The following is a 14,653-nucleotide window of genomic DNA, read 5'->3' on the forward strand; positions in this document are numbered from 1 at the left end:
TTCACAGCCCCGTGCTCCGCCGGGACGCTCCGCTCACAGCTGGGCCGCCCGACAGCTCTGTGCAGCTGCAGCCCTGCAGGAGGGGGGCAGCGGGGACAACGCACACAAACACACAGGCCAGCCCTTATTGTTACTGTGAAAGGAAATTATTAATTTGCTGGGAATAAAGTCGGCAGTGAGTCAAAACCCAAAACCCATCCTCCCTCGCACCCTCCCCAGGAGCAGCCACCACCATCCATCCCCCAGCATGAGGCACCACAGCCCCACTTTGCCCCACACAGCAGCCCCTGCTCCCCCCGGCCTGCAGCTGCTCTGACGCTGATCTCGGCCCTGCAGTGGGGATGTGGCCCCACAGCCCGTTGTCAGCCCCACGGTAACAGTGCAGAGGCCACATCCCTGTTTGCTTTCCCTCTGCCCCATAGCAGGGGTGGCCACGGGCTCCCTCCCCGACGGCAGCCTGAATGAAGCCAGATCCCCAACACATTCCTGTGGGTTTGTTTTTTTTTTTTTAATTTCCTTCCCTTTTTCTCTCCATCCCCCTCCCTCTCCCTCGCTTGGCACGAGCTGAAGGCCTCGGAGGAAGCTGGGCTTGGCAGGAGCAGGGGAGGAGGAGTGGGGAGATGAAAGGCCGCTCTACAGCATTCCCTTCCAGTTCCCACACTCTCCCGGCGCAGCGCTGCTAATGTTTCCCAGCCGCACCTGGAGGAGCTGGAAGTGGGGCCCTGTGCACACACACAGCGAGCAGAAACCCCACGGCCTCACAGCCCACATGGCCTCAGCCCCACGATGCCACCGTGCCCCTCTGTACAGCACCAGAGCAGCACTGCACTGCAGACAGTGGTGAAGCAGCTGCCGTGCCCCAAACGGCGGTGCCCCAACAGCTGTGCTGTCCCCATCCCCGTGGCACCTGTGTCCGTGTGCCATCGCTGCATTCCACACTCGATGATCCCCACAGCCGCCCCTCCCTCCAATGAGGCTCTGATGGCAGCATTCCTTCCTGAGCTCTCAGCCCTGGGGGGAGTGCTGTGGGAATGCACCCCCGGGAGCCCCCCCAGCTGCACATTGCAGCCCCTGCACCCTCTCACGGTCCCTGCACTGCACCCGGGGCCGCCCACAATGGTCAATCCATTATCTCTCTGCACAGATATATGGGTTCTGCTGCTGTAAGGCTGGGCTGGGTTGGATCCAGTCCATCCGTGTGGGCACTGCTGCACGTGTTTGCTTTATCTGGAGGAGAAAGCCCTGCTCAGTGCTGACCCAGTCACAGCGTGAGGGCAGAGCTTAAAAATCGCCTCCAGAGACTGCACTGGGCTCTGCATCCCCTCCTGTCACAAAGAGAAAACCGTGCAAAAACCTGCCCTAAAGGAGAGGATGAGCAGCGAGTGCAGAGCACAGAGCGCAGAGCGCAGAGCACAGAGCACAGCCCACAAGTAGCGCTGCTGGGCACTGAACACACGGATTTGCATTTGCAAACCACACTGCCAGCTCTGTGCCAAGCCTGGTGTGGGGACAGAGGGTGACAGCAACATCAGCCAACACAGCTATAAATAACGGTGTGGAAGGAACACAACGGTCGGGCCATCCAAACCCTGGCATGGCCCTGCAGCACTGGAGTGGTGCCCTTTTCTTGCTCTCCTGCCTCCGGGTCCCCTTTTCCATCCTCCCAGCTCCGGGTGTTGCTGTCACCCTGTCACCCCTCGCTGACATTTCGCCCTCCTGCGGGCCGGCTGCTGTTCTGCACTGCAGAAGGGACACAGAACTGCATGCACTGTGGGGATGAGGCACAGGCACCCAGCACAGCCTGGGACCTCTCACTGCCAGCACTGCGGGGACAGCCCCATGTCTGCACGGCCTCTGCACCGCAGGGATACGGGCACAGTGCCCTCTCCAAAGGGCCCACAGGGTCTGAGTTTGCCCCCGAGCTGTCGGGAGAAGCAGCTCTCAGGGCCGTGGTTACCTCCCGTACACCCACAGCGATGCAGCGGAGCGGCAGCAGAACGCTCCACCAGCTCTGCCTCCTCTTTCTCTTCCGTGTCCTTTATTCTAAAGTGCACCCATTGCAAAGCCCTCCGTGCCAGATGCAGGGAAAATCTCAGCAAACGGGCAAAAGAGAAACCCCTGCTGGCAGCCCACCAGTGAGAGGACATCCCCGACCTCATTGCAGCAAACTTCCCTCCCTCCATGCTAAGCAGGAGCCTTCGCACGGCTGTCAGAGCCACCTGTTGGCTCCTGCACGCACAGCCGGAGCTCTCAGGGCTGTGCGGGTGCAACGAGGGACTTCAAATCCTCCATGCGAATTGGGGATGGGCGCAGAGAAAGCATCCCAGCAAATAGTGCTGCTCAGGAGCTCTGCTGAGGGCCGTGCAGAGATGCTGCCCTGGGGCCTATGGACATTCCTTGGCTATATTTGGTGACGGATGGAGGATTTGTTGCTTTCCCCCGACCCATCTGTTCCCATATCGGTGGGGAGGAGCTAACGCCAGAACTGCAGTGTCGCTGTCCGGGTAAACCCGGTACTTCAGCAGCAATAAATCTCCTCCGAAAAGCTTCTGCCGCCTCCCACCTGCTGGCTGGGAAAAGATCAAGCCGACAAAATCTGCTGCCAAATCGTATTTTTAACCTTGACTTCACGAGGAGCGCAGGGCTGCTCACGGAGCAGAGGGAGGGATCACATCTCCCACCCTGGGATCCTCCCAGCACTCTCCAGCTCCCGGGGAGCTGCTTTGGTTACATCTTCTGAAGTCCCCAGACTCCCTCTTCCTCCTCATCACCCCCATCCCTCCTCCAGAACACCTGGGGGGCCCCTGGCCTCTTGCTGTCCACACCAGAATGGCCACGGGAAGAAGGACAACAAAGTCAGGCTGCGACCAACACCATTTATTACAGAACACCACCCAAAGGGGTTTTGTTGCCGTGGCAGCTCACTCACAAGAAAAACCACGGGAGAGCAGCAAAGCAAAACCGATGGGAGATGCAGCAGTGAAGTCCATTTGTTGGCCAACACAGCACGAAGGCCATGGCGGTGCCCATTGTGGCTGGAGACACAAACTGTGCTGGAGTCACTTCCCACACCTCGCCTGGGCGAACACCCCATTTACCTTTAGCAGCTGTACAGTCGCCCATGGCCCATCCCGTTGCATCCCATCCCGTTGCATCCCATCCCGTTGCATCCCATCTTCACCCCACCTTCCTCCCACACACTCTCTGGCAATACCATTCCCCCACCCCCTTCCATGCTGCAGCTGGGCTTCCAAGATGGGATGTTCAGGAAACACCTGGGAAATGTTCACTGGAAGATAAGAAGGGCTGAGAGACGCCGCTCAGAGCCCAACATCCGTGGTTCACATGAAGACGGGATTTTTTGATAGACACGAAGACTAATACAGTTCTTTCCAGTTCTTTTTGTCAGGATCGCAGACCTCGGTCACCCAGGTGTCACAGGTAACAGTCTGTCAAAATGAAAGCGTTCAGGGAGGAGGAAAAAGTGCAATTAGCTTTTCACTGCCAAAGCAGGATTCAGTGCAACAGGAGCCTGCGGAGCCGATGAGGGCACTGGGGGTCGGTCAAAAGGGCCACAACCACCACCAGGTCAGCTGGAGCCATCCTGCAAAGCGAAACAGGCACATACAGGGAGAGCCTCATCCCAGGGAGGTGCTGAAAAGCTGGAAGTCACTGCAAAGAACTCATGCTGAGTGCCCTCCATGCCCCATGGTGCATGCTCTGATTTCAGAACAAGCAAACAAAAAGGAGAGAAGCGTGCAAAAGTAACGTTCACATTTGCCACGTCCCCATGAGGGGGCTTTCCATGGGGACGTCGATGTGACGCTCACAGCCCGCAGAGCAGCACAGCCATTGATTCCCCTTCCTGCCCCCTGATCACAGAGGCGGCTCTTTCTCCCAGGATCTATTTTGGGAACACCAGAGCTTTAAGAAGCTGACGAGAAAAAGATTATCCACCCCTATGGGCTCAGATCAGAGAGGAGAAAAAATCCTTTAATTAAGTCCCCGAGGCTGAAATTCTCTGCAGATTTGAATAAATGGACTCCGAATGGTGTTCCTAATATTTTAGGGCTGCTTTTACTTTAATTTAAGCCCCAGGGATGTGTCTGCAGATCCAGGAAAGCACACACCAGAGCTGGCCGTTGGCTGCCTTACTGTGGGTGCAACCATGGAACCCAAATTTTGGGCCAATGGCCCAAAACTCCAAAAGCAGAAAATGGGATTCCTATATATTTTTCTTAATGTAAGTATTTGTTTGTATATTTCCAAATACGAAACAGGAACACTGGTGGGGTCACCAGCCCTGGAGGTGTTGAAGGAAAGATGAGATTTGGTATTTGGTTCAGCGGGCAGCAGCTGAGGATAGACTGGGTGATCTCAGAGGTCTTCAACCAAAGATTCCACGTTTCTATGACAGGAAAGGGTTTTGCTTTAGTATTTTGTTGAAAGCTTCGGGAGGGGCTTTTTGTGCTCACCCCTCTCCAGTCCAACCGCTCAGCCTCAACATTCGCTCTTTGAACCGAAGGCTCTGGGAATCGCCCGGGACTTTTGAACAGCTGATGGGTGACACCAACCCAATGGGGCAGTGGTGCCATGACGAAGGGGACAGCATCACGACACCACAAAACACTGAGGAGACAGGAAGCCTTCGGCATCCTCCTCCTCCTCCTCCTCCTCCTCTCACAGCTCCACGCCGGGCCCTATTTGCTGTTCTGGGGCTGCTTCTCCTGCAGCGGCCGCTTGTGCTTCTGTGCGACGCCGTAGGGGACGTGGGCAGCGATGGTGCCCATCTCCTTGGCTCCCTCCACGTGGAACATCTGATCGTCAAAGAAGATGTGGGGACGGATCTTCTTCAGCAGAGGGCCTTTGGGAGCGCCAGCCAGGAACAGCGCCTCGTCCGTCTCCAGACCCCAACTGCGCAGAGTCTTTAGGGCCCGGGCGCCCGAGCTGGCAGCGCTGCGGGCTGTGACCAGGTAGGTGCGGATGGGGCACTCCATCCTCAGCCCTTTGGAGTAGAACTTCTTCTGTAGCTTTCCCAGGGCCTCCAGGAAGCCCTTCAGGGGTCCCTGTTGGAGCAAAGGGAAGCTGTCATTTGGAGACCTCTGTGCTGAGCTCTGCTCCCAGTGCCAGCAGGACTGGATGCACCTCTTAGGATCACAGAATCAGTAAGGTTGGAGAAGAACTCAGAGATCACCGAGTCCAACCCCGGCCCAGCCCCACCACACCCACTGACCACGTCCCTTCCATCTCCACGTTCCTTGAGCACCTCCATGGACCGCACCACCTCCCTGGGCGGCTGCGCCGATGCACCTCCACTCTTTCTGAGAAGAAATTTTAATCTTTCCTGATATCCAACCTGAACTTCCTCTGGTGCAACTTGAGGCCATTACTTCTCGTCCTCCCTGGGAGCTGACCTCCACCTCTCCACAACCTCTTCTCAAGGGAGTTGCAGGAAGCAGTGAGGTCTCCCCTGAGCTTCTCTTCTCCAGGCACTGCTCCTCGCCGGTGGTGCTGAGGGGGGTTGTTGTGACCCAAGTGCAGGACCTGGCACTTGGTCTTGTTAGAGCTCACACAGCTGGCCTCAGCTCATCGATGCTTATCCAGATCCCTCTGTAGGCCCTTTCTACCCTCAGGCAGATCAACGCTTCCTCCCTGCTGGATGTAATCTGCAAGCTCACATCCCCTTGCACTCCATCCCCTTGTCTAGATCATCAGGAAAGATGTCACACAGGACCAGCCCCAATACTGCCTCCCTTCTCCCTACCAGTCTGTTCCCAGTTGTCCCAGTTCCCTACACCCTGTGCTCCAGAGGCTGCCCCACACCACCCCACACCACTACCTGTGCCAGAGGATTGTTCTCGTGAGCCTTTTCGTGCTCGAAGAACATGTCCAGGCCGTGAGCCTTCACGATCTGCTCCGACTCGTCTGAGAAGAGCACAGCATCGCCATCGAACGCCACACGCAGCTGCTTCTCTGACACCTCCAGGTCCTTGCTGGGGCTGAAGATGGTGGCTGCGGCGATCCCTGGGGACATAAAGCACGAGGCGAGGGATGGCAGTTACCCAAGGACCTGAAGAAGAAGTGAGCAAACAGCAAGGAAACGCACACACCAAACAGAGCCTGCGGCTTGGCCCCAAGACATCTTACAGCCAAAACAAGTCCTTAGATAACAAACCTCACTTTGCATGCAAGAAATAAAAGGGGAAAACAGTGCCTTTGCCTTGGAAGAGCTGCGGAGCTCATGGAAAGCCTTATTCGCATGGAAACTTGAGGCTCTTTGGGGCATAAAGGACGTCCCATCCTGATGGGGGAAAGGCAGGCCCCACCTGCCCACTGACACCACTGGCACCAACTGCCACAGGCTCTGACCCCCCCCCGAGCTCCCAGCCCAGACCCCGGACTCACCCTCTTCAATGGCCCCACTCACTTTCTCGGCATCGGAGGAGAGGTAGAGGTTGGTGTGGTAAGCCTTGAGGTAACCAATGGGGCTGTTCCCCCCCGTCATGCAGAATCTCTCAATGAATAGATCTGTGGGCAGGGACACAACGGGATGAGTCTGGCTGCCCCGGAACAGAACACGGCTCCCAGGAGCTCCCAAGAACCATCAGCACAGCTTTTGGCACCACAGCTCAACAGCAGCGCCGGCAGTCGTGCCAGTGGGCAACTTCCACTCAGAGCCCAACGACACGGGGCGCAGTGGTGGTGGGCAGATGGTTGGACCAGACGACCTCCGTAGTCTTCTCCAACCTTCACGATTCTGTGATACGGGGAGCAACAGGCCCAGCACACGGCTTGGTGGAGGAGGCGGCAGGGAGCACCGCCTTCACCTGCTGCCGAGCTGTAACTCCCTGCCCACGTGCCGACGTTGTGCTGAGCTCACCATAGTGGTTGATGCTGTTGATCAGGCGAACCCCAACCTGGGCATGGTTGTTGGTCATCAGGACGATGTCAAAGAGCTCCTCGCTGTCAGGATAGAGCTCCCGAAGCTGCGTGTTCACCGCTTCCAGCGCCTGCGGGGCCCGGGGACAGGGAGGTCAGTGAGCCCAGGCACGGCTTTAATGGGGCACAGCACCCCACTGACATCGCATCCCTCAGAGCTGGGGCCACAAGTCACGCTGGGAAAAGGTTGGCTTGGAGAAAACCACCCAGCCACTTTCCAGCTGTCTAACACAACAGGTTTGAAGCTTCCCTTAGGAGATAACGCACTTGCTCAGCTGCATACACCCTCAGTGACCCCTCTCCCCAAAACAGGTTTGGCTCCCGTGGGCAGCACTCACCTTGACGAAGGGGAAGGCGGCGCCGGGCAGGAAGGGCTCATTCTCATGGTCCAGCTGGTATTTCACGTAGGCCTCCACCCCCTGCTCATTGTAAATCTTCTGCTCCTCCTCCATGCGGAAAAGTGCCCGTGAGGACACTGCGATGGTGATGGCGTTCTCAGGCTTTGGCTGCGAGAGAAGGGTGACAGTGGGGAGGAGGCATCCGTCAGCCCCCACCACGATGCTCAGCCCCCGGGGGCACGGCTGCATGAAGTGGGGAGCTGCCACCCGACCTTCCCCTGCTCCAGCACCATGCCCAGAGCCCCGAAGGGCAATGGGGTTCCCACAACACCTCCAGACCCACAGCCACACTGCCCTGGAGGAGCAGTTCACCCCGGCACAGAACGGACTTGTGCAGCTTTTTCCCCCTCACCAGGAAAAGCCACTCACTGCTGCTCAGCCACATCCACGCTCCCTTGATGCTGTCCAGATGTGATGAGCAGCCCATGCCAGCTCGGCTCAGAGAAACACTCGATATAGTTATTGTGGGTGGGAACATGGCAAACAGGTGGTGCAGGCAGTGATTTATGAGTCATTATTATTAATGTTCGTAATCCACCAAAGTCAACAAGGGGCCTTCGGTGGGGCTTGGCAGCGACAGAGGGGCATCCAGCAAAGCCAACCTCACCCTGACCCCCACCCCAGTCCCTCCTCTCCATTCATCCCCACCACTTGCAAACATGGAAACAAATTCAGTGCTCACAGTCAATGAGGAGCTTTGCAAAAGCAGCAGCCTGGCAAGGATGAGCTGCCCCATCCGCACCGTGGACCTTTTTTCCCCACTCATGCCCTGGGGGTTGTTCTGCCCCATCTGGCTCTGCCAGTCCTGCCCAGCTCAGGGCGCACCCAGCACTGAGTCACCCACAGCCCCATGCCATTCCCAGCTCCCGGTGCCCCCGTGGCAGCGCTCAAGGCCAGCAGCAGCCTCATCAGTACCCAAAATCCCCAGCAAGGAGATTAAGCAGCGGGCGATTAGGACTGGATACAGATGAGCTGAGACTGAGAGCATCACTGTGACCAGAGGGACCCTGTGCAAGGAAATAACCCCCAAATACACAGCATCACATCCCACCCAGGTCCCCCCCTCAGGTGCAGCTGCCTGCTAGGTGTTAGCTATTAACTCATGTCCATGCTCTAACTCATTAATTAATAACTCTGGTGTCATGGGCCATTTATTATGTGAAAATATTAATAACTGCGAAAGGTCTCGAGGGCATCCAGCCGTGCAGCACACCTTGCAGCACGGGCACCTTGCAAACATCAGCAGGCTGCTCCAGGTCCCTTCACTGCCATTTAGAGCCTTCAGGAGGTTAATTTAAGAGGCAATAAACACAGCAATAAAAATAACCGTAAGCTCCAGCTCTGCCCTAGCGCGGGCTGCTGGAGCCCTGCGGGTGTGAAGCGCAGACCCGCCGGATCCTGCTTGCTCTGCTGCACGGGGTCGGTGCCGTGCTGCAGGTGAGCCCCGTGCAGGCGCTGGCACAGCCCACAGCAGAGATGTGCAGGACCTGTGCTGACAGCCCAGCGCTTGAAAAAGTCTCAGGCGGTTCCTGAGCTCCGAATCCCATCTCTGACACAAGTGACCTTCCCAGTACATGCTGGCCCCATACAGAGCAAAACCCACTGCAGCCCACACACCCCTCTTTCAGTCTAAAGGTGGATTCTGGCAGTGACTCCAAATACCACATTTCCTTCCACAGACCCAACAGCTGGCAGGCCTTCAAATCGCCCTCCTAATCGCACGTAAATCCCGAGCGGCCCCCCAGGATTAGAGATATGGAAATCCCATGAAAGCTGAGGGTTCCCACGATGGCACTCAGCACCCACAGCTCCCACTGCCATCCCCGAGGGACCCCCCTCTGCACTCCCCAATGTGGGGATCATTCTGCATCAGCCACGACTGGATCTGCCAGACTCACCTTCCTCCTAAAACATGGAGAAATTATGACAGCTCCAGGCAATGGAGAAGACTGAGTCCTCATGGCCAAATTTTAAATTTGGAGGTGAGCTTTGTTATGAAATTTGGACAGAGAAACGGGAGAGGTGGGACTCGCTCCAGGGTCAAGCATGGATCCCCTCCTCAGCTGAAACATCCCAAAAATCCCTGCAGCCACAGAAACCCAGAACAGGAGGCAATGTGGTCAGTGGGACAAGGCATGTGGGTGCAGGACCCACAGACATGGAGGCAGCAGCTCCCAGCAATGTGCCCTCTCAGCCCCACACCGTGACACCGGAGAGGCCAGGGACATTTTCCACATTGCTGAAGAGTGACAAACCTGATCGCTGACCTCCCCCAGCTGGCAGGAGCACAGCTGCAGCAGCACGGGAGGAGCAGAGATCCTGCAAACGGATCTCCATGGGCTGTGGAGACACCGCATTCACCCGCTCCCCAGTCAGGGAGGCACTGCCCAGAAATGCTCTCCAAAAAATCACGCTGCCTCCTACCACCCTACAGCCCTGCTGTGGGAGCAGAGGTACCAGAAGGTCCGGTATCTGCTGACAGGACAGACACACAGACAGGACAGACAGACCCAGCACACGCAAGGGCACAGATGGACCACAGCCAGCTCCATTTCCCACGTGCATGGGGAGGCTGCAAGCCCCCTGCTTGGGATCAGATTAAAGCTCATGGCAATGGCTGAGATGTTTCTGAGTTTTCAAAACACATTATTTATAATCCAGAAAAGCGCTCTGCAGCCGCTCATCATGAGGTGGGACAGCTGCCTGGCTGCGGGCACGGGCTGAGGGTGCGGGGCTGGCTGGGCACCGCAGGCACCACTCAGCATGGATGGGTGGCACAGCCTGAGCTCCGGGCACCCAAATCTCAGCTCTGCCACTGATTCACCACACCAGCAAACTTCTGCACTGTGCCGTGCCTCGGTTTCCCCATCTGTACAGCTGAGAGTGCCGCAAGGAGAGGAAGAGGAGGAGCTTGGGCAAACATCTGCAGGAGGCAAAAAGCATGGCATGAAAGACAGACGGCTGTATCCTGCCGCCAGTTTCCCAAATGCAGGTTGAAGGCAGCAGCGCTGCTGTTCCCCAGTGGGAACAGGACCAGGGGGTCCCCAGTATGATGCCCCCACTTGGGGTCTGCAGAGCCCAGCCTTCCTCATCGAGGGTCACACATGGAGACCCAACGTGACCGGCACCACGTGCCCCCGTGCTTCCCATCTCACTAACCTCACACTGCGTGCTCACAGGCAGTAAGGCCAGAACCATCTGCAGCCCCCGGCCGGGCTGCCAGCACTGTGCGGCTATTCTGAGACACGGATGAGCTCCCATTTTTAAACCCAGCAGAGCTCAGCCCTGGTTAGATAACGCAGGCTCTGCTCTAATCTCTCAGAGCCCAGTGGGGTGGCTGTGCCCCCACGGAATCCCCAAAGCCATGTAGGGGCCGTGGCTCCTGGCTGTCCCTAGCTCACGCTGTGCTCCCGGCTGATGGCTCAGCGCCGGGCACCAGCAGCTCAGGGGGCACGAGTAGCTCTGCAAGGACATCTCAGCCCGGGAGCGACCTGGGGATATCTCCGGATCTCGAGAGACCCCGGTGGTGTCACGGAGGACGGAGGGGTACCCAGAGCTGCCCCAAGGACCTGAAAGGAGACGCTGGGTCAAACGGAAACTGCGGAGACCCAGACAGACCCAGGGCACCTGGAGGAATCGCACACCCAGAGGGAACCACGGGAAACCCGGAGACAAAGCACCCGGGGGGAGCTGGAGGAGACCCAGAAGGAACGCAAGGACCGGGAGGAGATGCGCGCCCGAGGGAGAAGATGAGGAGCGCAGGGGGAGCGGAGCACCCGGAGATGGAGCAGCCGGGACGCAGCGCCCGTCGCAGCTCTCACCGATTTAGGTTTCTTCTTGGGTGTGAGGTTATCGTAGAACGCCTTCGCCTCATCCCAGGGCCGCCCCGCCGCTCCCGGTGCCCCGGCGGTGCCCGGCGGCTCCATGGCACAGCGCTCCGTGCGCACCGGGAGCTCCGGGCGGCGGAACGCCTTTATACGGCATCCCATGAAGCTCCGGGGTTTCATCCCACCGGGCCGCGGCTTAACCTCTTCGGGACCGAGCCCGCCCCGCCCCGCCGCCCCCAACCCACATTAACGGCTTCGGGGGAACGGAGCGCTCCAGGGCTGACACAGTCCCAGGGCAGCCGAGCTCGGGGCTGGGGGAGAAGTGCTGCTGCACGGAGGTGCCCCCCAGCCGAGGATCCCTCCGCGCCGTGCGCAGATCCGAGTGGTCGCAGTGTTTGCGGGACTGAGGTGGCAGGGGGACTGCGGGGCGACCACCGCCCCCGCGCGGAGCACAGCCCTCTCCCTGCCCAGGAGAGCGGCTCAGGTGCCCCCTCCCCTGCATGGCAGTTTCAGCCCGGGATGCCCAGGTCTCAGCCAGCTGCTCGCACCCCAAGCCCTTCGGGACGCCCTTCTGGGAGCTGAACGCCACTCCAGCCCCATCGCAGCCTCCTTTTCCCCAGGGCCTTCACAGCTCTCTGCGGCAAATCCCTGAGCTTCCTCCGGGGAGGCCCCGAGGGGAGCAAGAATTTCCCATTCCCGGGATCACCCTCTCAGCATCCTGAGCCACTGCTCTTTACACCGCAGCCCTGGCACAGACCCATACGTCCCCATAGCGCGTGTGACCTGCACCGTCCCTCCCTCCTCGGCACCGCTGAGCTGCACACTCCTCCGGGATGGGCACAGAGCTGCCCCTCAGCAGCGCTCCCGGGAACACAAGTGCTGCTTTGGCACCGTCCCACCCTCCTTCTCAGGACTGGGAGATGTGGGAGCACTGTGGGATGGAAAGAGAACCACGTTCCTCCCCGCAAGCTGAGCCAGAGCTGCTGCTAAATCCGGAGAAGCATTTAAAGTTGGTGAGAGCTCCTTAGCAACAGGCACTGTCTGTGCAGGCTGGCAATGGGGAAGAACGAAACGCACAGAGAAGCTGGGGGTGGAGAGCTGATGTGCAGCAACAGCACGTCCCAGCGGCTGGCTGTGCTGCAGTGGGCCCAGGATGCAGCCCCCAACCCAGGGGGCAGCCGCGATCCCATTCCTGGGGGAACATGAAACCCCAGCAAGAGATGCCCGGTCCCCATCCCATCCCATCCCATCCCCCCCACCCCCAACACCCAAGATGATGTTATTCCTTCTCAAAGCTTCGTGCACAGCTGGAGGGTTACGCTTACACCACCTCCTGTGCCAGGACTGCTCCCTCCCAGTGTGTCACAGGCTCAGGGGAGCCCCAAAATGATGCTTGGAGCATTGCTCTCCCCTTGCTCCCCTGCTGAGCCATTCAGGGGGAACGCCACCAATGGGGGACAGTTTATTTTTCCATGAAAAAAAAAAAGGAAAAAAAGTAGGTAATCCACAGCCTCCTAACAGATATCACAGTCATTGTCACCACAATGTGCAGAATAAATACCACTGTGACAATATTGCTGTCCTGAGACAGGAGGGGCAGAGGCAGGGGGCTGGGACAGCAGGCACTGCAGCAGTCAGGAGGGCCAGAAACACACTGGGAATCCTCAGTAGTGCCAGAGCAGTTCTGGAAGTCACCCACCGAAGAAGATGGGGTGGTTTCTGGGATCAGATGTGTGCCATAGCCAAGGGCGGCCTCGGACACTTCCCGAAATCCCTGGCCCAACCCTTGACTATTCCCACCATCAAAAGCAGAAGCAGAAAATCTACAGCTGGGTGAGGGAGGGGGGAGGGCAGGACACAACCTGGGACCAGTCCTGAGCCCCAACAGCCCCGTGGGGTGCTGCCAGCAGAGCAGGCACCAGGGCCAGGACCCTGAGCCTTTCAGCAGCAGGGTCAGAGGGAAGGAGAAGAGCTGGGACCGGGATCCCCATGGAGACAGTGGGCAACAGGGTGCGAGGACAGCTGGCCCTGGGGTGTCAGGATGCTCCCCCAGTTCAGAGGTTTAGCTGCAAGGTCTGGTTTAGGGGGCCTTGAGCCGGCAGTGCCCAGGAGCAGAGCAGAGGGGTGGCAGCAGGAACGGAGCACGGGGCCAAGCAGGCAAGGGGCACTCAGGGCACGGGGACAGAAACCATCATGGGAAGCTGAGGTTGGCTGCAGCTAGTCCAGCCCTGAGCCCCAGGCCCTATTTCTGCACATCGCCCTGCAGCAGGAGGACGATGGAGGGATCGCTCTTGGCTGCCTCCTTGAACTCCTCTAGGGAGATCTGGTCGTCCTTGTCCTTGTCCATCTTTGTGAAGATCTTGTCGACGCGCTGCTGGGGCGTCAGCCCGTCTTGGTTCATCCGCATCATGATCACAGTCCCCACCATCTTGTAGATGGCCTGGAGCAGGGAGAGGAGCTGGGTGGAAGCCGGGTGGGCAGAAGGTGCTGGGACAAGGCAGGGCTGCTGCCCCACACAGCCACCTTTCAGCCGAGCTTCCAGACACCAAAACCCGTTCTTTGGTGGCCAAATGGGCCCCAAACTTGTGAAAAGCCCACAGAAAATGCAAGCTACCCCGCTTACTGGAGCAGCAGTACCTCAATGATCTCCAGCATCTCCAAGCGTGTGATCTTCCCGTCCCCGTCCAGGTCGTACATCTCGAAGGCCCAGTTGAGTTTCTGCTCAAAGGTCCCCCTGGAGGTGACAGACAGGGCACAGATGAACTCTCGGAAGTCGATGGTGCCGTCGCTGTTCTTGTCGAAGGTGCGAAAGGCGTGCTGGGCAAACTTGGAGGCGTCACCATAGGGAAAAAACTGTGGGCAGAGGAGAGGAGAGGGATTGGAACAGGGAGGGGAGCACGCAGGGAGCAGAGCTTGGCACAGCAGGAGTGAGGTGCTCCTACCCCACGGCTTGTGCCCAACCAGAGCCCACCTTGATGTAGAGCTGCTGGAATTCCTCCAGATTGAGGATTCCGGAGGGGCAGTCCTTGAGGAAGCCCTTGTACCACTGCTTCAGCTCCTGCTCGCTGAACTCCGTGCTCCTCACCAGGTCGTCCAGCATCTCTGGGGCCAGCTTGCTGCCGTGCTTGCCCATGGCTGTGCCTGGGATGGGAAACGTGGGGCTCTGTGTGCCTGCTACGGGGTGGCCGTGCTCCCCAGCACCCGATCATCCACACACCTCTCACAGCAGAGCTGACCCTCCCGGCTGGTGGCACTCACACACTGCCAAGTGCCACCGCAGTGACTGCAGTTCTGTGCCACCGGCGTCAAAACGAGGAAAAGTCCCACCTGCATCGCCCACCCTGCATCGCCCACCCAGCCGTACTGCACCCGCAGAGCCGCATTGCGTGGGCAGCACACACAGCAGCCCCACTGATACACGCTGTGCCCACAGCAGCCCCACTGATACACGCTGTGCCCACAGCAGCCCCACTGATACACGCTGTGCCC

The 14,653-nt window shown here is 58.6% G+C and overlaps 2 protein-coding genes across 3 annotated transcripts; both read right to left on the reverse strand.

Moving 5' to 3' along the window:
• Positions 1–2,856: 2,856 nt before the first annotated feature.
• On the reverse strand, positions 2,857–11,359 carry NT5C1A (5'-nucleotidase, cytosolic IA). 2 transcript variants are annotated; one of them, XM_010723520.3, is made up of 6 exons: positions 11,159–11,359; positions 7,278–7,445; positions 6,881–7,010; positions 6,406–6,528; positions 5,840–6,024; positions 2,857–5,066 (listed from the first exon to the last, which is right to left on the reverse strand). In XM_010723520.3, exons 1-6 carry the CDS (start codon positions 11,342–11,344, stop codon positions 4,701–4,703), a joined length of 1,158 nt encoding a protein of 385 aa, XP_010721822.1. In that variant the 5' UTR covers positions 11,345–11,359; the 3' UTR covers positions 2,857–4,700. The 2 variants fall into 2 exon arrangements, with proteins under 2 accessions (XP_010721822.1, XP_010721823.1); XM_010723521.3 differs by lacking the exon at positions 11,159–11,359 and adding an exon at positions 9,236–11,134.
• A 1,253-nt stretch (positions 11,360–12,612) lies between these two features.
• On the reverse strand, positions 12,613–14,431 carry HPCAL4 (hippocalcin like 4). The gene is made up of 3 exons (XM_003212620.4): positions 14,136–14,431; positions 13,802–14,017; positions 12,613–13,604 (listed from the first exon to the last, which is right to left on the reverse strand). The coding sequence occupies exons 1-3, from the start codon at positions 14,295–14,297 to the stop codon at positions 13,407–13,409; spliced, it is 576 nt and encodes a 191-aa protein (XP_003212668.1). The 5' UTR covers positions 14,298–14,431; the 3' UTR covers positions 12,613–13,406.
• Between the last annotated feature and the right edge of the window lie 222 nt (positions 14,432–14,653).

The sequence above is a fragment of the Meleagris gallopavo genome, chromosome 25 (genome assembly GCF_000146605.3).
Source record: "Meleagris gallopavo isolate NT-WF06-2002-E0010 breed Aviagen turkey brand Nicholas breeding stock chromosome 25, Turkey_5.1, whole genome shotgun sequence".
NCBI classification, from domain to species: Eukaryota; Metazoa; Chordata; class Aves; order Galliformes; family Phasianidae; genus Meleagris; species Meleagris gallopavo.

What these genes read in the sequence shown, in the direction of transcription:
- NT5C1A (XM_010723520.3), bottom strand. Translation starts at nt 11,344, where the DNA reads ATGAAACCCCGGAGCTTCATGGGATGCCGTATAAAGGCGTTCCGCCGC. An exon ending in CCGCCTTCCCCTTCGTCAAG is followed by an intron (nt 7,011 to 7,277) that starts GTGAGTGCTGCC and finishes CGGGCCCCGCAG; the next exon opens with GCGCTGGAAGCGGTGAACAC. An exon ending in AGAACAATCCTCTGGCACAG is followed by an intron (nt 5,067 to 5,839) that starts GTAGTGGTGTGG and finishes TTGCTCCAACAG; the next exon opens with GGACCCCTGAAGGGCTTCCT.
- HPCAL4 (XM_003212620.4), bottom strand. Translation starts at nt 14,297, where the DNA reads ATGGGCAAGCACGGCAGCAAGCTGGCCCCAGAGATGCTGGACGACCTG. An exon ending in TCCAGCAGCTCTACATCAAG is followed by an intron (nt 14,018 to 14,135) that starts GTGGGCTCTGGT and finishes CTCTGCCCACAG; the next exon opens with TTTTTTCCCTATGGTGACGC. An exon ending in AGATGCTGGAGATCATTGAG is followed by an intron (nt 13,605 to 13,801) that starts GTACTGCTGCTC and finishes TCCCTGCTCCAG; the next exon opens with GCCATCTACAAGATGGTGGG.